Source organism: Lepisosteus platostomus, chromosome 2 (assembly GCF_059453375.1).
Source record: "Lepisosteus platostomus isolate fLepPlt1 chromosome 2, fLepPlt1.hap1, whole genome shotgun sequence".
Taxonomy (NCBI): Eukaryota; Metazoa; Chordata; class Actinopteri; order Semionotiformes; family Lepisosteidae; genus Lepisosteus; species Lepisosteus platostomus.
The window spans coordinates 72,288,278-72,314,737 of record NC_142612.1 but is presented as its reverse complement, the minus strand read 5'-3'; the positions used below and the strand labels follow the sequence as shown (position 1 = coordinate 72,314,737).

The following is a 26,460-nucleotide window of genomic DNA, read 5'->3' as shown; positions in this document are numbered from 1 at the left end:
ACACAGATCAAAGATCACTAGAATCATAAATGTACAAAGTTGGTTGCTTTATTAATTCTTGGTATTTTATCTTCCCAGGCCAAATGAATGGAAGTGAATCCAAATAAGTGTATGATCGTTGTCAACAAGGGAATTACTCCTGCGATAAAGTTGTAAGAACTGTGTGTTGGTATAGATCGGCTACTGCCCTTCACCCAGGTGGGAGTCGTACAGTTGTACATGAAGTAGGCGTCCTCATATACTGTATGAAAGCACTGTGGGATCCTTAAGGGTATATTGTATGTGCAAGAGCAATACAAAATGTCTTGTTTTCAGCTGTAGTTAAATGGATTTTGTAAGCTAACACCAGCAGTATGTAAAAATTTAAATCTATGTCTAAAAGAGAAAGGGAGTTTCTTCAGAAGGCACACATAGATATAAGACTCCCAATTCAACAAGTAAACTTTTTGCAGTTATAAAGTTCTTGTTTAACCCTTAATTTCAGAAAAACGTTACTCCTTTCACATCACCTGTTCCCACACAGAATTGGACCTACTGTACCACAATACTGTACAAGATCTTGTAGAGGGAAAATCATACTCTTACAGCAGGTGGAAAAAAAATGGAATATAACATTTAAAATGTATACGAGCTTGGCAAAACAAAACTCTGTTGTGCCAACGTATTCATTATCTCTAATTCAGCATTTTTAGTATCCCACTTGAACTATACTTTCAGTGTGCTTTTTTTTCTAACTGTAGATACTGCACGTTATTAGTACCTGCCCTCAAAACTACTTTTCCAGTCTTCATGCCAAGCAATCCTGAGTGGAGTGCCCTTGGTGCGACTCCTGGCAGCCAAAGCTTCCTTCAGGTCAACCAGGCATTCCAGATGAGCATATGATAGGTGGCTCCAATTGCTTATCCTGCATTTTGTCTGCATCACTCATAACATAACATAACATAACATAACATAACATAACATAACATAACATAACATAACATAACATAACATAACATAACATAACAGTATTATACACTGAAATGTATAATACTGTTATCTAAGCTGCTGCAACCACTAGGTGTCATCTCTGTCGGTATCTTACTGTGTCAATTCTACTGACAGCAGAGTAGGAGAGCCTCCAGGAAAACTCCTGGCTAATTCTGCCATATAAACAGCTGATTCTGCTGATTATAACAGTTCACTCTTGTAACTCCAGGTGGGATTTTTAACTTCATCACACATGAGAGGTTTGTGAACAAGTAAAATTCGATTCAAACTTTATCATCCTCCTCTAAGGTAAATTTGTTCTGCTGCAGTGTCTGACACAAAAGAATCTCACCAACAATACTCCATTTCAGAAACATCTACAACCCTTAATGAAATTAAAGGCACTCATTTTACATTATTCTAAAATGAAATTGCAGAGGGAATAAACAATTTGGGATGATACACAACAGTACAGTATGTACTGTATTTATAAGTAGATTCCAGGGTTTGCTTGGCATTTAACCGAAAATCAACACAAAAGCGGTTTAGCTTTGATTGCAGTTTGTGATGACCACTGATGATATTTGAGTTGTGTAACTGCTGCACCATCAGAAGCTGTGTCAGCATCAAAACCCAAGACTGTCATGAGTAACCAAACAATTATATATTAAAAATCTAAGAAGAAAAAGTGTGTTATGCAATTTCTAGTCTTACGTATGGAGAAATGTTGTCCTTGATTGACCCGCTTGGCGCTGTAGGAAGACAGCGACGGGAGACGACAGCTTGGGATGATTTAAAGGCGGCACCCTTCCCATCTGACCTTGTTCATGTGCTCAGCAAAGCACCATCCTTCTATTAAAACAGAGAGATTAATTCCCCTTTCAGCTTCAATTTAATTTCTTTTGTGCTTGCTTTCTGATAGTGCTGGTCTGAAAAAAAATAGTAGGTCATTGCATTTAATTGAGGAAGCTTTCATTGAGGTTAATGCTGTGACAAAGTGTTAAGTACATAGAGCAACATGACCATTGTGGTTCACCATTAAACAGGAGCCTACCTGTTAATGCTATTCTTAATCCGCACGTTTAGAGATTTTGTTATCCCAGCCTTTTGATGTTTTTCCCCATTTTACAAATTTACTTTTTTCTCCTCACTTGAACTTCACAAGGATATGCCCCTGAGATTATATCCAGCTTAAGATATCACCATTCAAAGAGCAGTCTCCATGCCTGGTGCCCATTGTCAGCTGTCAGAGTTTAGTGGAAAACATAAACATAAAATAAGATCACTTTCCTGGCCATATACAATCTCTTGCATTAAGAATTTGACTTTTTGCATACCCCAACTTGCTCTCCATGAGACACACAGACAAGGAGAGAAGCTTGGGGTCAAAGCGCAGCGTCAGCCATTTATACAGCACCCCTGGAGCAGTTGGGGTTAAGGGCCTTGCTCAGGGGCCCAACGGAGTAGGATTCCTCTGCCAGCCGTGGGATTTGAGCCGGCAACCTTCCAGCCACAGGCGTTGATCCTTAGCCACAGAGCCACTGCACCACCCCACATGTGACAAAGAGCACATATCTTTGTCACTCTCTCTCAGAATGTTGACTTGTATGTGGAGGAGTGTTCATTTTACAGAAAGTCCAATTGAAAGAATAGCACCAGGTACAAATGTACAGGGATGGCATAGCCTAAATAATCAAGAAAGAGCCACGTCCTAGCAGCAGTATCTCTTGCTTGGCAGAAAAGATGACGCAAATTTCTTCACTCGTTTCCTTGTTAAATTAGTCCACAAATGTGCTGCAATGCACTTTCAGGGTTTTTTTACAGTTTCTCTTCTTGTATTCTCTGCTCGTGCTGTAGACGCACTGTGAGCCCTAAAACCGCAAAGCGTGCTTAATTTCCCTTTTATTAGGCTTTTCATTAACCGCACGCAACTGGAAGTCCTCTGCAGATGCACTATATGGCCAGGAGAATAAATCCACTTTAAAAGCCGAGATCAGTTTTGAAGCTAAAAACATGCAGTGATATTTAAGCTGTGATCCCTGTCATTGGAACTTCTAACTTAGCAGGATGTTCTTATTCCTGGTGTATTATTTTTCCCTAGTACCTCTTTGTCTGAGAATCTCACATGTTCTATAATTTCACATGCATCTCATGTGTCACTAAGGCCCATAAGTTTAAAAAACCTACAAGTAAAGAAACATGGAATTTTCCACGAAAATAAATGAAATGAAGGCATTATCTGCATGTATGCAGCATAGTGCTGTTGTAATCTTTCTGAATCAACAGCTAAATAAAAACATGTACTTTTATCAATTTGTATATATTATTCAGATAAGAAAAAACTGGCTATGCCACCAGTGTTCTTCAAACAAAAATCAGCATAAAACTACATTTTAGATTATTACCAAAGTTGTTGAACTGAACTGGTGAAATGTATTGAAGACATCTGTGGTTTTCATTCATTTGTATTACAACAGAGAATCCACAAGAAAAAAATGTCAATGTGTACCAGAAAAGTAAAAAAAAAACATTTCTTAAAGAAACAATGATATTGGCTGTTACTAAAAGGGGTGTTTCAGAAGGGGGGTTCAGTCTTTTCTGAAGTCAGCTTCCTTTTTCTCTACTGACCTATGAGTGCTGGTCAGGGCCCTGTCTTGCAACACACCCTAGGTTTAAAAGCCCCTTCCTAGAGATCTGAGCGCTCTTGAATTGGTGCTCAGGGACATTTCACAACATGAATCACCGCATGGAGCAAAGCATGGTCCTGGGACTACTAGCTGCATTTCTTCTAACAGGTGTTCTCTCAGGTCAGTCTGACATGTGTGTTACTCGCAGTGCCATGATTTTTACTGGCAAAATTGCATGCATTTTACCAGACTCTGCTTGATATATTTTTAATGGTTAGATTAGTGTGTTTGTGTCTCGCATGCAGCTTTCCATTTTTTTCAAAAAGCGAGCATTTATTGTACCAAAAAACGTGCATTGATTTTACCATAGCTATACTGTATCAATCAGAGTACCAATCACTGTGCCTTGGAAGAAATGTTACATTTTTTAGGTATAAGCCTTTACAAAGCACAAAAAGAAATGTTACATTTCAGTCACTAACCCTGTCTGAACGCATGCATTAATGATTTTGCTCCTCCTAACGGGGCACTCACAAGCACTGGATGTAATTGGGGAATATACCTACAGTATTCCTCTCTGTAGAGGACAGGAGAGTGACAAGCCCTGGCCTGATTTTACCTCTGAGCAGCTACACCCATGCAGGAGAAGGACCCAGCCTACTGGAACACCCAGGCCAAGGAGACACTGCAGGCGGCTCTGAAAATGAAGCCAATCTCCCACCGCGCCAAGAATATCATTCTCTTCTTGGGAGATGGTAAAACGCAGCACAGCGTCAACCCGTGTCACAAGAACATTTAAAGTGGGCAACACAAAGCAAGGCTTTCACAATTTAATCCGACTCATATTCATGGTTTGCACATTACCTCATACCCCGGGGACACTCATCACTAACTTATCTTTCCGCACCGTGTTACAGAATAAGCAAAATCCTAAGGGAGAAGCTCTACTTCAGCAATTCAGGGAAAAATGTGCATCTCGCAAAAGGTCCTGAAGTCCTTCATGTGTTCCAACAGACTTAAAAAAATAACAAGCATGAGTAATTCCTGATGGACTCTCCCTGTTATTCTAAAAGCACGTCCCGTTGCTGACAAAGCCCGATATATCCTTAACTTTAATAATAACACCCGTATCTGCCTCTGTTTTTACTGCTGAAGCATTGGTTCTCCTTATCTGTATAATCCACTTGGCCACTGGTGTAGGATTCTGAGTGTCAGGAGATAGAGAAGAAGGGCTGATGTTTTCTGAGCTGATTTCTTTACACAAAAGCAAAGCCCGGAGGGCTTTTAAATTAGATTATCTCAGATCAAAGGTTTTGATTTTCACTTCCATTTCTACCTGTTTCTAAGAGAAAATCCAAATTAATTTTGGTCTTGTCTCGTTCTTGTAATTTGTTTCTTCCTGACTTTTCTTACAACCATAAACCAAAGTGAGAATAAAAGGGGAGCATGGTTAATCTTGCTTGAATCAAAAATTAATTAATTAAAGTATCTGTAACGAAGATATATTTGTACACCAGCAAGAGAGTAACACCAGGCAAACCTGTGCTAAACCAATTGGCTAAACTAATCAATTCCAGATTCCCAGAGTGCTTTGCGTACAAGCCACGGTTTAACCCATGACCACAGTGGCACGCTCTGTTTAGTGGGGATGCTGCAACAGCCATTTGTTTCATCCGCAAACCACATGCCAGTGGTTTGCATCACAAAAGTGAATGCAGATGAAGAATTCAACATATCTGAGCATATGTGAAGTACTGTAATTTAAAAACCCAAGAACAAGTAGAGCAGGCTACTCTTTCTCCTCTATCTGCTGCTATGGATGAGGGCATGGTCAGTGCCTCTTACAGGAATGGGAGTTTCCACCGTTTCGGCCACCCGGATCCTGAAGGGACAGATGGAGGGGAACTCCGGGGAAGAGACAGTTCTGACCATGGACACCTTCCCACACCTCGCTCTTTCCAAGGTGAGCTCGGCTGAGGCTCAGGCAACCAGGCTGTCTGTTATAGGATGGGGAAAAAAGGGATTAGAAGAAAAAAGAACACTCACAGCCCAGTAGATAACACAGTATTGTGCCCTTATCACTTACTGATTGTCTTGTTTGTCAGGTCAATTTGCAACACTGAAAGGCAGACAGGCGCAAAATGCAAAATACAATTTTACAAAGACTAATATTAAAACATTGGTCACTGGACTTCAGGTTAGATTATAACTGAAGGGAGAAGGTCCAGTTGAAATATCTTTTCACAGCATCTTGGAAGCATAGTCGCAATGCGACGGCAGAAAATCAGTTTTAATTGCATAATTACTGAGGTTATTGTGAAAGTCGGCATCAAGCTGTGACCAGGTACTTGTCAGTAATTCCCATCCCCCAGCCCCCATACAGTAGGTCCACAAGTGACTGCGGCGTGTGTTTTCTCCAGACGTACAGCGTTGACATGCAGGTGGCAGACAGCGCGAGCACGGGCACCGCCTACCTCTGTGGAGTGAAGGCCAATGCCAAAACAGTGGGAGTGAGCGCCGCCGCTGTGGCCTACAAGTGCAATAGCACCTTCGGCAATGAGGTGTACTCAGTGCTGCACCGCGCCAAGGCCCAAGGTACAGACAGGACTCACAGTGATGAGCAGTGCACCGGCTTAGGCTGCCTGCTCTTGAGGGGGTTTCTACATGGCAGAATTCACCCTTTGCTTCCCCGAAATGGTAATGGCTTATGTTCGACAAGAGACAGACCCTCTAGAGCAGACGTCTCTAGTCCTGGGGACTCATACATCTGCTGGTTTTTGTTTCACCCGAACACTCAAATAATCTAACACTTAATAGACCTTATAATAGGTTTAGCTTGACATCTCGATGTTGTTTTCAGTGCCTAACCGTCTAGGAGGTTGCCTTGTAGCTTTTGAGTTTATTGTGTAGCTTAAAATCTCTAAGCTTTGGTTAGGAAAAAAAAACTCTGGATCCAGCCAAGCAAATTGTTGGTTCATTTATGTAAAGACCTCGGGTGCAATGAATGTATACAGCTATGGGGGTCTCCGGGACCAGCACTTAAACTGACCTCTTCCAGGGGACCTGCAGACCCATTCCTCAGACCGGTTATTAAATTTTGGTAACAAAATATATTAATTGACGGTATTGCAAAAATTCAACAAATTCCGTATTAAGTCCAAAATCGTGAAGTTTGTGAAAGTAATTTATAGTCACCACGTTGTCTCAAGCCCCTAGTCTCGTCATGGGCAGGAAACTCAAACCCTTACAGCATTCATAGCCAACTCCAGTCCCATTTAGATTGGTAAATGCTGAAAGCAAACTTTAAACCACAGTGTATACCTTACCTCAGAGAGAAAATGGAAATCAATTAGTTTGCCAATTAGCTCAGCTGGAAGAACACCGAGAGAGTTGGGAAACACTGGAGATCCTGGGGATCCCATGACCCCTGCCAATGAAGCTCTCGGCTATTTAATTGAACTATCATTAATTGAAGCAATGAGTTTGCTTAATGGTTACCCGTTTGTGTCTCCTCTAAATGTAGAGATTTGCAAATCAATTGTAAAATCCAATAGTTAAAAGGACGCTTCCAACGTGCAAAAGCTGAAAACAATTTCAGGAGAGCTAAAAGTAATTCCATTATTACTGCATTGGTTTAATTGATGTTTGATGTTGGCTCTGCAGCAACATTTCTCTCAAGATGTGCTGCTTCCCTAACAATTATGAAATGATTTTCTTGGTGAAAGAACTCTGAATTGTCTTCATTATGATTAATGTTCTTAAGTTAGTAGTAAACAGACGTGACCCTAAAATAAGTCCAAGAACAGGTTCATGAAGCTTTAATACATCTACTGTACATTATGGCAAGAACACCTCATATCAGGAGATTCAACTAATGCTAGGGTGTGCAGCTCCAGTCCTGGGAGGCCAGAAGGTTTCTGTATTTCTTTCCACTTTTACTTAATTCAGCTCATTTTTGGCTTAAATGGACGAGTTAAAGCCTTTCCTTGTTCTGAAGAAGAAGAGACCTATAACACCGGCTGGATAGCAGAAATAAGGAACAAGAGCTGGGCTCCTGATGTGATAAATTCAGCACAGCTTTCCCAATGGGGACAGTAGCTGCGTATGGAAGAGTCTCAGGTCTTTGTGTCTGGTCACTGCAGGCAAATCCGTGGGCATTGTGACCACCACCCGCGTCCAGCACGCCTCTCCTGCGGCCTCCTATGCCCACTCTGTGAGCCGCAGCTGGTACAGCGATGCCGACCTCTCCTCCAGTGCCCTCAGAGATGGCTGCAAAGACTTGGCCACGCAGCTGGTTTTCAACACCGACATAGACGTAAGGCCTTGTTAACTGTAGAGAGAGACTGTTGCAGAAAGGGGCTTCACTCTCTGCAGGTCTGAGAATGTCAAAGGGCAGTGGACAACGCGCAGTTTTTAATCGAGTGTCTCGTTGTATATACAAACAGCAAACCTTCATTTTGTCTGTTAAGGCTGTTGGAGGGAGTACAAGTTCAGCTGAAAGCTGAAGTAAGAATTCACAGGAAAAGCCACATGAGGTACTCTGTGAAGACCAGTTTGCTATTTTCACTATTTCTATCACTGTTAATGTATTGAATTTATTGAAGTTTGAAGTGTTGTAGTCTGGTTTTCAGCATAGGAACAGTTACCTAAAAAAAACAGCCATAAATTGAGAACTAAAAAGTCCAACGATCTTCGCCATCTTGTCGTCGCCCCAAAGGTCATCCTAGGAGGAGGGCGGATGTACATGACTCCCAAGGGGACCCCAGATCCCGAGTACCCGACATCGTCTTCCCGCCGCGGCAAGCGGAAAGACGGGAAAAACCTCATTGAGCTGTGGCTGGAGGCACGGAAGGTACTGCTCACCTCGGACGTTCACTGTGCAGAACAGAGGTCGCGCTGCACTCTTATTAACTGCCCTTCTGGACGATGAGCCTTGAAAAGGACCAGACCGTTGAATCATTCCCAGTGTTCAGCACAACCACCTCCTTCATGATCCAAATCGCTAAATCATCAAAGTTCTGGACCCGTTAAAATGATTTGAGGAAATGTCTGTTATTTGAATAAAATCCTAGCAGTAATCTTTTCTTATTTTTCTATTACAGTCAAAGAATGCGCAATACGTGTGGCACAAAGAGCAATTCGATGCCGTGGATGTAAATTCAACCAACTGTCTCATGGGTAATGGCATTTGTTTGGTGCTGAACAGACAGCTAATCTGTAGCAGGGGATAATTACGGATTATTTTGCATATTACGGACAGAAAAGAGAGAAATAGTACCACAGTTTGTGATATTTTCCAGTTTTGTGAAGACATTATCATGCTCCTGTAGTTCGACCCCTGATTTACAATTTCAAGTTAATACTTAAATATGTCAGCAAACTCTTGCACACAGCTTAATGCTTATGGCCAGTGCTTGGTTTTATTTTATATATCAATTTATTAGGTTTACAAGCTCCTAATAATTTTAATTATCCTGTTTTTATTTTATTTAGTCCTTCCACGTAAAAACTTGCAATGCAGAGGCCAGCAAAAAGAAGAAAGTATAACCATATTATCTCACCACAGTAAACATTTATTACATTGCATGGGTTTAAAAATCATATCCCTATGAATACTGAGCCCCTTCTTTACGTTGAGAAGTTGAGAAGTTAAAACAACATCTTTTGGATTCCAGGTCTTTTTGAGGCCAAAGACATGAGGTTTGAGTTATATCGCAACTCCACACGGGATCCTTCTATAATAGAGATGACTGAAAAAGCCATTCAGATCCTCAGCGAGAACCCGAAAGGCTTTTTTCTCTTTGTGGAGGATAAGTATCCCCTTACATTTCCACACACAGCACAGGAGACATCAGCCTGAAATCCTGTGGACCTTGTTTATTGCCTAAAATGAGCAGTAGAATTACCTTATTTCATTCTTTAGCAGCAACCATGATTTTTAAGATATTCTTTATGCTAGGAGGAGGACGTAAGGCTGCCAGTCTTTCGGATTCAGTGAGTCAAATGGCTTGCTCCTACTGTACCTGAAATGAAGCAGAAAGTCTTATTTCCCATGTTTTTCCCCATTTTATCAGCTAGGTTTCAAATTCACTGGGGACAATTCCAGGCCACCACCATCATTGGTTCAGCACTAATACCAGTCAATGGTTTTAGGTGCTATTGGGCTCTTGCCTTTGAGACTGTCCTTCCCTCTGTAAATAAAGACTGGAACTGTGACTACTTCTTATGGAAGGCTTGGGTTTTGTTCCGATAGTATATTTTTGTAAAGTACTCTTATCTACAGTACATAAGTGAGGATGCATCTTATTGTATTGATCTGATTTAAGAGGAAGAATTGACCATGGACACCATGATGGCATTGCCAAGCTGGCCCTGACAGAGGCGGTTATGTTTGACCGGGCCATTCAGCGTGCCTCCCAGCTGACCAGAGACTCTGACACGCTGACCGTCGTCACCGCTGACCACTCCCATGTCTTTACCTTCGGAGGAAACACCCCTAGAGGGAATCCCATTTTCGGTACGCTCCTCCCAATCATTCCGGCTGTGTGAGCATTCCTATAATATGCACAGGGAGGGCCTGACCAGAACAAGAAGTGTCTTAGCTGTTTAGATATTTAGAATAGAGCATAGCTTAAAAAAGCCTAAGCAAGAGATTCCTTCAAAACTAAAGTCGGTCCCTAAGCAATAGGTTTGTTAAAGTGAAAGATGATAAAGGTATTTTGCAAATTGTACAACTTTATGTCTAATTAAACTTATTCTTTTTTCTAAAACTCAAGCATTTGGGAAAAATAGCCATTAAAATGTAAAGTGTACAGATCTTTTTTCCTTAGGTCTAGTCCCAGAGATGGCTGAAGATGATTTGCCATATACCAGTATCCTGTATGCCAACGGACCAGGATATCTGCTTGAAAATGGCACAAGAGCAAATATTACTTATGTTGATTACTGTAAGTGTACAGTATGTCTATGTGTACTATATGTTCAGATGTGTATGTCTTCTATTCTTTAAATTGACTAACACCTGTACAGGTAGAATTTTTAAAATACGTGATTGAGGTTGTTACAGACAAATTTGCACAAAAATACTGAATCATCGCATGTCACCCTTTGTCACAGGAATTTGTTACCAGGGAATGAATTTTAGTAAATTCATCTAGCTGTGTTAAATAGATGCTTCTCTTGCTTTCCAAAAATCTGATGTTGGATTATAATTGTTGGTAGTAACTTAAGTACTTTAGTTTTCCTCTTTAAATAGTTTAAAAAATACGGTAAATGCACTTATCACATTTATGTATGTAGTAATTGTATTCTGTTATTTTTATTAGTATTAGTAGCACAAAACAAAAATCGACAGGAGGGATCACAATGTACATATCCATAGTTCACGTTATTTTGGAAGTGAGGGTTGATATATACCAAAGAAGTGGTGCATCATTATAGCAATATTCTGTAGCTTGTATTTCTCAAGGCCAAAAATTAAAGTAAGGGACAAATTATCAACTGTTCACATTTATAGAAAAAGCAAGATAATTGTACCCCTTTTCAGCTACACATATTAAATTATCTAGGTACTGTATTATTTTGAACTTATCCATTAATATGTCATCTGAATCACAGTGGATTGTGTCAAAAGACAAGAATCATGGCAGGAGCTAGGGAACTGTGCAAGTAATCTGCATTCCAGACATTAAATGATACATAATATATATCCACATGGTCTGGAGGCCAACCAAGTGCAACGATGTGATAACTGGCTCCAACTGCTGTTACAGTGTAAGACTTCTGATTGCTACTCCCAAGTTAGTGAGTTAGTTGAAATAAGTAAGTTAACCCTTTTATTAGTGTAACCTGGTGGATGGTAGAGGTTCTACCAAATTACTCATGACCTCCAGAAATTTCACAGAAACAATTATTTTACCATCCCCTTTTCGTAGGAGATTTAAGATCCGCCTGCACTTCTAAAGACGCTGACGATAGTGGCCCTGTCCATATGCATTACAGTTAAAGCTTTTTTCTATATGGCATCTGTTGTCTTTTTCTTTCTCTTCATATTGCACCTTATCAGTTTCTGGTACAAGTTCAAAATGAACCAGGCTCGTGTTAGCATTGCCCAGTGTTTTGGATGGGAGTTTAGCGGTTCTGGGTGCTGGTCTCTCACTCCCCCGTCTGTCTCTCTGCCTCTGCTCCGGTCTTGCCAGTGGATGAAGAGTACATGCAGCAGGCTGCTGTTCCCCTGGACTCCGAGACGCATGGTGGGGAAGATGTGGCCATTTTTGCCCAGGGTCCCATGGCTCACCTGTTTCATGGAGTGAAAGAGCAGAACTACATAGCCCATGTGCTGGCCTACGCTGCCTGTCTTGAGCCCTATACCGACTGTCCCCCAGAGCCCAACTCAGGAAGTGGCAGTCATGGCTCTGTCAGCCTCCTCCTCGCTGTGTCCATTTTACCTGGGTTCCTCAGGACATAAAGCTTCTCGTTTCCCAAACCATCAGCAACTGGAGTTCTGCAGGGATTACATTCGACACTCTTACCCAGACCACTACACTTGGAACTCTCCTTCGATCTTGGTGAGGTGTCATGACTCCTGATCTCCCAGATCCGTGTCGTTGCCAGACTGTGTTTGGCTCCAATGTCTTGCCAGGATTGAAACTGCTGACTCGGAACACCACGACTACAAGTGACATGTTGACTTGGTCCTGTCTCCAGCATACTGATGGCATGAAGGTGTTGTCCCCTTGATAAGTGGGGTGTGTTGGCGATTTTCTGTATTTTCCTTTCTCAGTTTTCACCTGGCTTAACATTCAACAGGTTAAATCACCTCAACACCAGAGCCTAATCAACTTTCCTCACTAATAATGTGATTTACAGACGTCACCTGAATGTATCACAGCCAATCATGAGAAATCGATTAATGAAAATGATTCCAAAAACCTTTAATCAAAATCTATTTTTATAAATACATGCATAATTAGAAAGATATATTCTATATCTGCTTAATATTATTACTGTAATCATTTCAGTCTGCAGGATTTATAAGTGTTATGTCTTTGAAAGCTGTTCTAACCTCAGAGTCTGTGTGAATTCATGCAAGAGATTAAGTCCCTCAATATCCAATTTTTCTTTCAGCTGTATTAATGCTCTTTAGTATCTTGGGTTCTTATCGTCTTAGTGGAAAAACTCTTCAAAGACAAATTGAAACAAAAGTTATGGAGTTCAGAATTTTTCCAATATGTTAAAACAGTTTAGTAGTCAATAACTAGAGCAGCAGGCATTTTGTTTCTTTTAAGGAATGTAAGTCCCACTTATTAGTATTTTTTTTTCTTCAAATTTAGCAGGTGGTAATTGGAGATGAAAAATAATGGCAGTGTAATATTGAAAGGAATTACATTTTTATCCTCTGGTCCCTTCTTATATCTGTCAAGAATTTTTCATACAATGACAAAGTCTGCTGATTTACAGGACTTTCAATCTGAAATACCTACTGTATGTGGATATGAATGTGCTTTGTATAAAAACAAGTTTCTGCAATGGACACTTTTGTATGAATTTTGTATTGATCAGTAAAGCAGGAAAGAAGAACATTTTATTAAAACCATTTATTTCACCTTGTTCACAGTATTAAATCTGATTTTGTTTCACGCTAATGACAGCTGATAATCAAATTGGATTCACTTAGTAAGTGCATTATTCACAATGTTCTTCCCTGTTTAGGCTGTTCAGGCAACACAATGTTACTGCTTTTGATGAGCATCATTGTTTGAGTTCTTCAATTTTATTTTGTTTGATTTTCTTCTGTATGGAATACCAAATTGCAGAGCAAATACATTGATCATTGAGTGACCGGGTGTAGAACAATGGGTTTGGGTAAATTAACGATTGGATTGCACTAAATAAAAAATAATATTTATATTGAAACCTTACTTAGGGAAGTACAGTTTCCATAATACTAACCAGCAAAGGAAGTTTATCTCAGAATAAAACACATCTTAAAGATGGCTCACTACCACTGCAAACACAATGTCTTCAGTCATACTTCCACAATGTTTTTAATTCTTTTTCAGGTATATGAAAACATCTATTTACAGCACATAGCCAATATAGTTACTGTATACTCTGGGCAATATGATTAAATATCGGCTACAACCTCATCTATTCTGGAATGACTTAACCAAACCCCTCACATAAAATGGGTGTGAATTGTTTATCAATGTGGACAATGAGATGAGGATTCTTATCTCTCACCTCTTCTGTGTTTTATTAGCTTACACCAAGTCAATTGCTACTTTACAGCAAACTGCCACGCAAGGAGATTTTTCAAGTAGCTACAGTAAATGGAGGAACGCCTGAAACTCAAGACTCTTGCTGTTTCGTGTCGAGATGAATTTTGAAAACTGTTTACATAGCCAGTCTATTAATCAGATCATGTCAAAACCTCAAACCAAACCTCATTGACATTAAAAAGATCAAAAGCATACATTAGTAAGATACGAATTTACTGTATCTGACAATGTTTAACAACATTGCATTATCTTAAAAGTCAAAGCCGGATATTTTCTCCAAAGCACGAACCAAAGTTCACAGAGGCCAAACACCACGTGTCTGTAATTAACAGTTCATTGGACCTCCTGCCAAAGACATTTTCAAATGGCGAAGGGTTTGGCCCTGCGTTTCATGCTAAGCCGATGTATCGCAGACTTTGTTCCCCGTCTTTTTTCTTACAGCTACTGTACTACTCAGTTTGAAGTATAGCAACAAAGATCTTTCTCTTGACTCTCTTGAAAGAAAGTACTGGAAATCGAAAGTTTTAGTTGCAATGAACATGTTCTCTGTGAATGATCTCAATATAGAAATGAAAGGCTCAGCAGAAAGTAGTCAGAATGTATTTAACTTTACACAAAATTAAGTAGAACAACAGGAATTTAATCAGCATTTCAGCATTGTTTTTCGCATATTAATTATGGTATTTCACAAGTGTTTTGTCCAGATTGATCTGAAACAGACTGGCCATTATGATTTGTGTGTACAGTATGGGGAAAAAAGAGTGTTACAGTGTCAGAGGGGGTAAAAGTGCTTTATTTATTCACAGAGCAGCAAGATGATCAAAGTAAACAAACACGTCAGACATGAGTGGGGCCTCACTCCTGCCCCCGCCCTCTGTTATGGCCCACATGTCCAATCTGGACTCGCCAGTCGCTGTCTCTTCACGTCTCACGTCACGGAGCCCATGCCTGTATCCTGCTGGGAGAACGAGGGAGCGCAGACGGGCCACACAGAGGCTCTGATGCCCTGCTGGGCGACACAGGAGGTCCTGTGCCAGCTGGAGGGCTGGCATGCTCCTCGGTGATGTCACCCGCCAAGTGCCCAGGGAGTTGTACGGGTCTCTTAATGTCATTGGAACCCAAAACAGCCGTTTCTCCTTAACCCCAACTCTACCCTCTGGCAGTGTCCCTACCAAAAAGATGCCACCACTTGGGCAATCTAGTGAAATGACTCAGACCTGACGTTACAAAGTCTGGATTGTGAAGCTGAATTTGTGCTCAGGTTAAATGCCTTTTAAACAGCACAAATCCCCCCCCCCACCTTTGACGCATAGCAGCATGAACATTTTTTATAAGGTCTACAAGTTACACCCCATCACCCCTTTACAGGTTACACCAGACAGCACCGCAGAAGAGGGAAGAGAAACAAGTTTACGCAAGCAATCTCTTCTGCCGCTAACAGTTACTATTGCAGACCTAACTCTTGCCGTCTTGGCTGAAAAATCAAAATTAAAACACTCCTGTTTTAATAAAGAAATCAGAGGAAGACTAACTTGCATACTAATTTTTATCCTTATAGGATGTCTCATGTTCATAAGGCTTCATGTAGAAGAAAAAGCAGATTTCCTTCTTCCACTCCATGAGATAATTGTCTTTAAGTTTCACATACTAGGTGAGTCAGACTGCTTAATTTAAATGACTGCACATACAGTGTGTACTCATATAACGTTAACAGTTAGAAGGGGGTGTCGTATCAGTGTGAAAGCTCCAAAGGAAGCTGTAAAGGTTCATTCTGAGAAGTAAAAGAAAAGCAGAATGGTTTTCTTCAGGATTAACACTGTAGCATACTGTCTATTTTAATTGCAAACCATTCCTAATTGGAAATGACTAACTACACATCGCTGTAGTACTCATACAGTCATTATCAAGTATTCAGGCGTACCAGATTATGCATTAGTTCTTGTTATCTCATCAGGACAATGAGACAAATTTTATGGAATTACATTGCTACAGTAGATATAACATGAGAATAAAACTATAGGATGCTCAAAAAGGTTAAAATGTTATTTCTAATTCGGCGGATGCTGTAACACACAAAATTCAGACAAAAAGTTACTTCATACTTTGGCCAAAAAAATATTTTAACATGAAGCTCTTAAACTGCATCCAAATTAAGGTTTTTATGCCAAAAAATAAAAACAATGGACACTTTCAAAAAGCCAAAAGAAAATAATTACAGGTTTGTGGGCTGTATAATGAAGTTTGACAGTACTGAAATGTTTCATTCTGGCACAAATTCTCACAGGAACAGATGGTCGTGGCTTCATACAGTAGTGAGGAATATGTATTTCACTGATCAAGCAAAGAAAAGTGAAAACATGCCTCAGAATTAAAAGAACATCTTTTCCCCACAACATTTCAAATTAAAGTTCCAGGAAATATATGGGTACAATAAGGCAAAACCTGAACCTGAAAATAAGGCAAAAACCTGAACAATTAAATAAAACCCCAAGAGGAAAGATCATTTAAAATAAACAGGAAAAAAAACAGATGTACAATACATAGAATTTTGGTCATGCTAACTTCACCATCATGCAGACATACTCAACACATCTACTGGGAATGCTTTATTTACAGCTCAACCAATTTAAAGATGTTCTGACTTCTGAATATGTTTACATTCCATGTGATTAGGAATATCACTGGGAACCATTCAGCACAAGCCTTCTGAATTGACATTAATGAATAAGTATTTTTTTTTCAAAGCAACATAACGCATTAACTCTTCTTCAGGTAGCAAAAAAAGCAGATACAATAAGTAAAAGACAAGATTCTTCCATTATTTTAAAAGGTTTTCAAAAGTGTAGCTGAAACACAGGGAAGCTCTTTGATTAATTCACTAAAAATTGAAAGTAAATATTTAGGGTAAAAAGCATAATTATAAAAAGAAAATGAACAAGAATATTTGTGGCGTCTGTAGTGCTTTAACATGTCATGGTTCAAATGTATTGATCTAGACAGGAACTGTCCGCTAGCTTCACATTACTCATTATTGTAAGATGAACAGGACACACTTGAACCTATTAACAGGACTTTCTCCTTCATTTATAGTTTTGCACACAGACGATGTTAACAGACATCATAAAAATGTCAGCACTTAAAAACACTAAAAAACACTTGAAATTACAAAAAATATTATACAGAATGCAAAACTAAGCCTCAGAGTAAAAGTTACAGCACTTGCATCGTGAGTGCAATTCACAAAATCATGTTCAATTTTACAAGCACTTGTAAACATTAAAGTAAGAAGTGGCAATATCATTCCCTAAACAGGTGAATGTCCATCAAGTAAACATTTTTTATATTCTGTACATGAAAAAAATAAAATCAAGATTTGCCATTACATTTCCAATATTGAACAAAAAATGAAAAATGTATTAACTGCATTTATGTGCCCAATTCCGCTGTATACAGTGCCTTAAGACATTATAATTTAATTCTGTTTAAATAATCAGAACTTTTCTATGATGTCTTTTGCAGTTGTAATCAATTGAGGCTTTCAAAGTTACTCTGTAAATGCATAAGAAAAATTAAATGAGGTATTTAAAATGTCTTCAGTTTGGCTTGGCTTCTTTAATGAGAATGTAAAGTAGTAAAAGTCATCCACCTAACACAATGATATATTGTGATGTAAAATTAATTAGGGGGAACAGTTCTTTCTTCATTATTAAATTCTCAGCTGAAGGCTCCTACAATCTCCAAGATTCCTAATAATTTTAAAGCTTCAATAACTTTAAAGTTTCTTCCTAAAACTTAAATGTCTCATAAAATTAAGTTTGCACAGACTATACACTGAATAATTAGGGAAATCTATATCTCCAATAATAAAACAAAAACCAGTTCATTCATTTAACTGCTTTGGCCCCCAGTTCTATTTTATCCCCCAAAACAGTCAGCAGAGAATAAATATGGTTCTAAACTTTACCAATTTAAAAATTAAAGTAAAAAGATAAAATATGAACGAGATGGTCTGTGCTTGTGAAACACTTTTTAAAACAAAGCCTGTGCCTCCTCATTGCAGGTTTGGTATGTTTTGTACTTTTTTGGCTCTGTGTTCAGCCTTACTCGGAGTCTGTGGAGTTCTGGGATGTTTTCTCAGAGGGCTGCTTCAACACTGCGCTGTATTTCATCGGGGCGCCATCGGCCTTCAGCACCACGTCCACCAGAGTGAAGATGGAGATATCCTGAGAACAACAGAACAGTCCCGGCAGTGAGACTCGCGTGGAGGCAGCAGCTCTCTCTCTCTCTTTTCATTTCGCTGACATCATAGTAAGTGACACACGGACAAAACATTTTGGGTACAGCAATCTGTACGGTCAAACGTAATCTGAAAGTGCTTATGTTAGACGGGAACATTGCTGAGCCAGCAGCCACATCACCCTGCAACTCACAACTGGCAGCCCGCTGAAGCTCAGCAGGTGTGAGCCTGGCCTGTACCTGGATGGGAGACCTCCTGGGAAAAACGAAGGTTGCTGCTGGAAGAGGTGCTAGTGGCGCCAGCAGGGGGCGCTCACCCTGCAGTGTGAGTGGGCCCTAATGCCCCAGTATAGTGAAGGGGACACTGTACCGTATAAAGGCGCTGTCCTTCGGATGAGACATAAAACCAAGGTCCTGACTTTCTGTGGTCATTAAAAATCCCAGGGAGTTTCTTGAAAAGAGTAGGGGTGTAACCCCAGCGTCCTGGCCAAATTTCCCATTGGTCCTTACCAATCATGGCCTCCTAATAATCCCCATTACTCTGCTCTCCTCCCCACGGATAGCTGGTGTGTGGTGAGCATTCTGGAGCACTATGGCTGCTGTCGCATCATCCAGGTGGGGACTACACATTGGTGGTGGTGGTGGAGGGGAGTCCCCATTACCTGTAAAGCGCTTTGAGTGGAGTGTCCAGAAAAGCGCTATTTAAGTGAAAGGAATTACTATTATAAACATTGAAACTGCACAGGCGATGCCTCCAGTGTAAGGTTCACTGGTTAATGTGTCATCTTCCTCAACCTATTAATCGAGTGCAAACTCATAAGGACTGAAGGAAATCAAAAGGAATTTAATGAATTCTCATTTATTACCCCCTAAATTAACTTTAATAGATGCTGCTGTTCTCTGAAAGGCCACAGAAGTCATAGTAATAAAGCAATTCAGACTTGAGCAGTGCACAGGGAAAACAAACACTATCTCTTTCTTCTTTTTTTCAGCATGGAATAAACCTATTACTTGTTCCTTTGCAGCCTACGCATGCTGACGCAGCTACCCACCTGAACTACTATAAGAAACCCATGCTTCACTGTCTTGAAACGAAGTGAATTCATATCACAATACATACAACACAATCAGCTCCAAATGTTTTCATGCAGCGCAGTGAGTAGAAGAATGTTATACTTAAATGGAACAGTAGACCATATGGAGTTTGACCCTGGATCAATCTTCCAAGCAACATGTCATTAGTCATGGCAAACATCAAACCAAGCGCACCAAAAACAAACCCCTGGTGCAGGGAGACTTTTCAGAGCAATGTCCCCACTGTTACACTTATCTGTTAATATTTAACAAATCGAACAAGGGACGTTATCAGTTACAAGCTTTAGCGCAGTAAAAATGCACAAAAAGCACAAACCAATGCTTGGAATGGAAATTTGACATTATTAGTAAAAAAGTGGATTTAAGTCTTTAAGTTAATGAAAGAGAAGTGTTTCCAGTTGGTACATAAAATGAATACTATCCGAAACTGTTGAAATATGAATGGAAGAATAAAGGCTGCTAACCACTTCCATTCTCATCCCCAGACAATTTACTACACTTTTTTCACCTGGCCCCTGAGCAAGCAAAACGTAACACATTCACAATCAGGCTAAGCATCCCGTCGCTGAAGATGAAGGCTAAGGCAGCACCTTTACTGCTAAATTGGTCTGCTGTCATACCTGGCGAGAAGGTGTCTCTCCTGGGCCCACAGCCTCCCAAGTCAGTGTCATCTCTGGCTGCTTGCCCACCTTACGAAACTGGAACTCCTTCAGACCTTGCAAAGCCTGAGCAAGGAGCACAAGCGACGGGTCAGTCCACAGTCTCTTGATGCTCACTGTGTTGTTCATCGTGGTCTTTGAATTTTCAGTTCAAGGCTTAAGCACCAGTCAAGGACCCTAATGTGTTTCCTAATATTAAAGGGTCACCTCTATCTTTTCAGTTTGTTTCAGGACGATCACAGAAAACATTTAACAAATTAAGCATTTTGTCTATGAAAGTAACTGAAAGCTTGACATACATTCTTGTTGTCTGAATCTATTTTGTTTGGTAATAAGATGTGTTTTGCAATTTTTCTTAAAAAAAGAAACATTGTCGGTACTAGATGTATTTGGACCCACTGCAGGGCTACCATGTTCGAGTAACCAAGACAAAAAAGACTAAATTAAAGCTAAACCAGCACTCCAAACATGAAGAAAACGTGCCTTTTCCCCTACCAAAACGTTTTTTGTTGTAGCTCCATCCTGATCTCAATGACTAGCGAATTGCAAACGTCATTTGAGAGAGGACACTGATATTTTATGGTACAAGATGTACAAAAGTACAGAGTGCGAAGCATAAACTAAATAAGGACAAAGTCTGATGCAGGTGTTAGGACGTAGCACGGGGAAAGGCAGATTGTGCTTGATGAGCCATTATCTGGAAACCATTAATCTCTGAAAGCTTAAATAAAATGTGGCAACGATTTAAGTCCCTGAGGTATTTAATACTTGAGGAGCTGAGCTAATAAAAACATAAATGTGTTTAAGCGTCATTAAATTCCCATTATAACAATATAAGAGCAGGAGGAAGAAGATGTTTGTATACCTGTACATACATATTCAAACAAATTTAACAGTGCACATACGTTTTTGTTTAAAATGTAGAAAGTTGACAAAGTTATGATGTTGGCTTCAAAGTAAAATTGTGAACCAGCTAACTCAATTCTCTAAAATTGAGTAAAAGATCTATTTACAGTATATGTGGAGTTATGTATTAGGACCTTGGGAAGAATAATGCTTTTATGTCCCCAAAAGGCTTTGACTAGCAAATGCTGCTTGTGCTTCAAGTATGAAACATAAATTGTAGATGATTCAATGAAGTGTGGACAGAGGCATGTGATATTGTTATAAATGACTAAAAAGACAATGGGCTAGACACAGAACAAAGTACAAAAGACCGAAAATGAAGAAAAAGAAGAGGACCTCCCACAAGATGGCATGATGAACTAAGTAAGTTTAGAACAGAGAACGACCAAAGTTTGTGGAAGAACCCTGAGGATTTGTTCATTAACAAACTGACCGAAGTTTCTGCTGCTATATCCGGTATATAATTATCAAGAAGGAGATGCGAGTCGGGTGGCGTAGTGGTTATCATTGCTGCCTCACAGCACTGGGGCCCCGGGCTCAATTCTGGACTTGGGGTTTGTGTAGAGTTTGAAGTTTCTCCCTGTGTCCATGTGGGTTTCCTCTGGATTATCTGCTCTCCTCCCACAGTCCAAAGACACACTGTACTGGGGGGTTAACTGGCTTCTGGGAATACTGGCTGTGGTGTGCGTGTGCGTTTCTCTGTCTGTGTGTCTTGCAATGGGTGGGCGCTCCAGGTGTACCCTGCCTTGTGCCCCTGCTGGCTGGGATGGGTTCCAGCTCCCTTATGACCCTGAACTTTATAAAGCCGTTAGAAAATGGCTGGATGGGTGATGGAAGGAGATGCGATTCATTTGAGAGAATCTGAAATGATGTGTGAACAGTGTGATTACCGACATTCCATAAATCTGAAGACCCCAAAAGGGGTCTGGCTTTGGGAACAACATGAATGAAGAGCAGAAAGCAAAGTGACTGCAGGCAAAGGCACCACATGCACAAGCAGCTATGGAAAGTACTAAAATCTGCCAAAATCCACCGAAAGTACTAAAATCTAGCGCTTAACCAGAAACTCAGACAGGGATTTTGATTAAAAGCATTAACACTGCAGCTCTCTACTGCTAGACAGGTGGTGGTACAATGTCAGAAAAGGGTTACTTCTATGCGGGTCTCTATTATGGGTGTCCTCTGTTACTGAATGAGTAACTTCTTATGCTGTTTATACTGCACGGTCTCCATATTAAGTCTCTTAAACATGTCCAGAATAATGTGAAACAAAGTAGGAGACAAGTTTCACAACATAATTACTACCCCGGGACTGAAGGTTGTAAAGCATATACACAATTTGATGAATTGGAAAATAATGTTAACAGCAGTAGTTAATTTAATGTCAAAGGCTACTTATAACTATTTTCATAATAGTGTTATAAAGGAGGGAAGTGGGCTATAGGCTCTACTTTTTGGAGCATCTTAAACCTATTTAAAGAACTAATTAATTAATTAAAGAACAAAAACTAGTGCTCTCGCTGTTGTCTGTTGTATTTTCCCCTCAGATAACACTTCCATTCATTGTGTTACATCATCAGAGAAAAAAATAATTTCAGTTCTCCAGTGCATCTGAATCTATCATGCAAGTATTCAATCATTCATATATTAGTAATGCAACCTTGTCTAGCAAGTATGTAGGTGATAGGTTAACATGCACAATTATTCCAAACCTCTTAATATCAAAAGTTTAAAAATGTCTTTTTGAAATTATATGGAATTTTATACAATAGACACTTTCTACTGTACAATCAAGGAGACAGACAGACTTATTTATTGGGTTGTGAGTGCATATTACTAACAAATCTTAAATAAGGAAATTTAACATTATATAGTGTTTTAAAATAAATAAGCAACTTATTTAAAACAGAGGTAGTTACAAAAATACAGATCTCAGACAAAAGGAGGAATTTATATGCTTCTTGTTATAATATGAACTACATTTTCCAGCAATCTTTCTATCTTTATCTTTAATCTTTAATAACACAGTTCAGGTTGATACTCACATTGCAGTAGATCCGCTTCTGGACTCCGTATCTCAGCACAAGCACATCAAACGCCTGGTCTAAAACGCCCATCACCATGGCTTCAGACTCCAGAGGGCCAGACTCCTGAAAGTACAGAAGGTGCACAGTTAAAAGAGATCTAAACATCATGACATAGAATCAGATCTTACACTTCAGGATCAAGTGCAAAGTTATGAGAAAACATTAGGACTAAAAGTATGGCGTACTGGTAAATGAAGGTTGACAAAACCAGCACAGCTGATTTATTTCCATCACCAAAATCTAGAAAGAGGACTTCACATAAGTTGCTCAACTCATGTCATGTTCAGGAGATTGTACATTCATTATGACATGTCAAACATATGGACACCTGGTCATTAGTTTAGGGCTGCTCTTCTTTATAGCCAAATAAAGGGACTTATTCTGCACTACAAATCTCAGTTCCCAGAATGCACTTAGTATTAAGTTTGCTGCAAAATCGGCAGAGGGCAGATTCCAAAAGCTTCACCAAATTTAAAAGCTTCAGAAAAGCTTCTGATCATCTAAAGTCAATGCTTTCCCCCAACCAAAGAACTGCCCAAAGCAAGTAGAGAACCAAGAGAAAATGACCTTTAAAAAACAGAACTGTGTAGCTAAGTATAGAAGTGGTTAACAGCCTCTTGCTGTGATGGCTCATCACTATTTGTTTCCTGCCTGGGCCTTCTTCCACAGATGCCCAGAGCCCTCTCTCCCACTTGTCAGCAGCTACCCATATCTTCATGTACAGTTGTAGTTTCCAATTCATATTTCACCCACATGCACAACGTTTCAGAATCAGCAGGACCATTCTCCAGTGTGGGCTGTAACTGGTGTATCAATTGCAGAAACATTTGCACTTAATAATAACACAGATGTGCAGCTGCATGTTAAGCTTTATTACACTGAACCCATCCCTTACTATAAGAGCACAGCGCTATTTCAAACCGAGTTTAATACCTCAGTCTCACACTATCAATCCAGAAGCAGAAAAACTGTTTTGAACGCTTGAACACAGCAATGAGTGTATTCATGTGATGTATTAAACCCTATGCTTTGTGGTGCTGGGGTTACTCAACACATGTAAAGTTCTGTCTGTCTGTCTGATGTGCAACTCAGATATAGATCATTACCCTCACAAAAACAGCAAAAAAGAGATCTGAGCTCAGCTCCTGGACACGTTTGGAAGCCATCTTTCTGTCATTGCAATACGAGGCCTGCTTCTGAATATCCTCCCCTGTCAGATTCAAACAGGGGCCACAGCCTGCAAACAAAGTACAGAATACAGAGGTTAGCAAGTCAGTGAAAGGAGCAGAACCAGCACTATCACATCACAAACAGGTTATGGTACTTTGGAGCCATCTACACCACTGCAGTCACTAGCCACTTATGTAGTTAAACTCTGTCAAAATAATTTTATTTTCTAAATGTAACCTTTCTCCCTTATTTCATTTTGTTAAATAGAGCTAATCCAGTTTACAAATATGTATTGATTACCAATCATAATCATTCGCTCATTAATAAGCTGAAAAAGTTTTATTATATCAGGTTTTACGACAGGACCTCAAATATAAGCAGTTTATTTAAAAGTTGTCCATATACATCTCGACATGGTAATTAAACAATCTGTCCGAGATGACTACTGTATACTCTGTATAAAAAAGACCTGTGACCTTTCAAGACTGTTAACTGCCAAAAATACATTTCTAAATATTAGTTATTAAACCATGTAAAAAAATAACATTAGACTGTATGTTAGAGCTTTCAGAGGTTCTTGTCACAGAATTATGTTACCTTAAAATAAACACATTTTCCCTACTCATTGTCTAAGGACCTAAAACAGCCATATCACTCTGCAGCCATATCATTAGCAGCCATATCACCCTGCAACTCACAACTGGCAACCCACTGAAGCTAAGCAGGTGTGAGCCTGGTCAGTACCTGGATGGGAGACCTCCTGGGAAAAACTAAGGTTGCTGCTGGAAGAGGTGTTAGTGGGGCCAGCAGGGGGCGCTCACCCTGTGGTCCATGTGGGTCCTAATGCCCCAGTATAGTGATGGGGACACTATACTGTAAACAGGCGCCGTCCTTCGGATGAGACGTAAAACTGAGGTCCTGACTCTCTGTGGTCATTAAAAATCCCAGGGCGCTTCTCGAAAAGAGTAGGGGTGTAACCCCGGTGTCCTGGCCAAATTTCCAATTGGCCCTTACCAATCATGGCCTCCTAATACTCCCCCTCTATGAATTGGCTACATTACTCTGCTCTCCTCCCCACTGATAGCTGATGTGTGGTGAGCGTTCTGGCGCACTATGGCTGCCGTCGCATCATCCAGGTGGATGCTACACATTGGTGGTGGTGGAGGGGAGTCCCCATTACCTGTAAAGCGCTTTGAGTGGAGTGTCCAGAAAAGCGCTATATAAGTGTAAGCAATTATTATTATTATTATTATAAAACACAATATCAAGAACTGCATAAAAGGAAAGGACAATCCCACAACATATAGCTAAATGCTGCCACCTTGAGGACACCGCAAAACGCTGACTAAAGCTCTAAAGATGAATAAAGCTGAGTTTGTGCAGTCCCTCATACCTCTGGAGAATATATATGACCAACAACCATATAGTCTATAACAGCCTCTGTAACTCATGATAATGTCCTCCTTAGGCCTGGGATTATGAGTCAAAAGATGGGCAGAATGAAGAAATACTTGAGATGCATATCCTTGAAATTTCAAAGCACTCTGAATTCAGCCCTCTCTTTTGGGAAAATTAACACTGAATGGTTGTTTGGTAGATACACTTGTTGATTAATATTAAAAACACAATCCATAAACTCCTTTTTGCTTGTTTTAACGGGAATATTCTAGGACCCTCACTTGTTCAATGACAGCTTCCATGAGTCACTGTAACAGGTGGAGAGTTTCTGAGTATGAGCAATAGAACAATGGCCATTTCTAGAAACCAGAAGGGTTCATAGGACAAGATATTAGCAGAATTAAGCCTCCATGAGAAATGCAATAAAAGAAGACAGCTGGAAAGATTAATATGAAAATACTCTGGTCCATGAATTATTATTGCTTGTTGTTGTAAACTTAACTTGCATCTTTCATTAAATCTGTAGTACTATCACGCCACTGAATTGCTGACAATGCCAACAAACAGCTGTCTGCTTGGCCAAAAACAAGGCGGAGTCGTGCATCTTCCTCGAGGCGTACTTCGATTTCTGCACTTCAAATGACTACAACGCAGGAGGTACGGAATGACTTTCATCTTCCTCGGGTGAGGTTTCCTCCAGAGGACCGACGGCCCGTGCCGATTTCACCTACCCAGCGAGGCGGCCAGCAGCCGGTGCACGAGGATGTCGGCGTAGCGCCTGATGGGGGAGGTGAAGTGGGTGTAGAAGGGCACGTTCAGGGCGTAGTGTCGGAACAGCACCTCGTCCTTCAGCGCCCCGGTGCAGAAATACAAGGCCATCTGAAAAAACACTCCCATTAGATGAAGTCCCTCCAAATCTCATTTTACAAACAATTTCATGAAACCCTCAGAGACTTATATTTAAGGCCACAAATGGTGAAGATCTAATTGTGCTTGCTCCTTTTTGACATAGTCGCGCACAAACAGTCATGAT

The 26,460-nt window shown here is 40.1% G+C and overlaps 2 protein-coding genes across 4 annotated transcripts in view; one reads left to right on the top strand and one right to left on the bottom strand.

The window, feature by feature from the left end:
• The first annotated feature begins 3,678 nt into the window (after positions 1-3,678).
• alpi.1 (alkaline phosphatase, intestinal, tandem duplicate 1) lies at positions 3,679-13,205 on the top strand. The gene is made up of 11 exons (XM_088616908.1): positions 3,679-3,776; positions 4,226-4,351; positions 5,444-5,559; positions 6,017-6,191; positions 7,739-7,911; positions 8,314-8,448; positions 8,699-8,774; positions 9,272-9,410; positions 9,923-10,113; positions 10,427-10,543; positions 11,795-13,205. The coding sequence occupies exons 1-11, from the start codon at positions 3,704-3,706 to the stop codon at positions 12,061-12,063; spliced, it is 1,590 nt and encodes a 529-aa protein (XP_088473034.1). The 5' UTR covers positions 3,679-3,703; the 3' UTR covers positions 12,064-13,205.
• The window catches only part of dis3l2 (DIS3 like 3'-5' exoribonuclease 2), a 137,139-nt gene continuing 120,190 nt past the window's right edge, over positions 9,512-26,460 (bottom strand). Inside the window, exons 17-22 of one of the 3 annotated variants that reach the window (XM_088616883.1) lie at positions 26,159-26,306; positions 23,966-24,096; positions 22,818-22,922; positions 19,828-19,932; positions 17,981-18,099; positions 9,512-9,619 (exon numbers count right to left, since the gene is read on the bottom strand). In XM_088616883.1, coding sequence (XP_088473009.1) covers positions 9,547-9,619; positions 17,981-18,099; positions 19,828-19,932; positions 22,818-22,922; positions 23,966-24,096; positions 26,159-26,306 — 681 coding nt within the window. In that variant the 3' untranslated portion in view covers positions 9,512-9,546. Of the gene's footprint in view, positions 9,620-14,648; positions 18,100-19,827; positions 19,933-22,817; positions 22,923-23,965; positions 24,097-26,158; positions 26,307-26,460 lie in introns of those variants that run through there. The other 2 variants (XR_015929549.1, XM_088616872.1) reach the window with 2 other exon arrangements.

Bases quoted from the DNA above. Each gene is read 5' to 3' on its own strand.
- alpi.1 (XM_088616908.1), top strand. From the start codon at position 3,704: ATGAATCACCGCATGGAGCAAAGCATGGTCCTGGGACTACTAGCTGCA. The intron at 6,192-7,738 runs GTACAGACAGGA...TGGTCACTGCAG, and splicing joins GCACCGCGCCAAGGCCCAAG to GCAAATCCGTGGGCATTGTG. The intron at 8,775-9,271 runs GTAATGGCATTT...TTTGGATTCCAG, and splicing joins TTCAACCAACTGTCTCATGG to GTCTTTTTGAGGCCAAAGAC.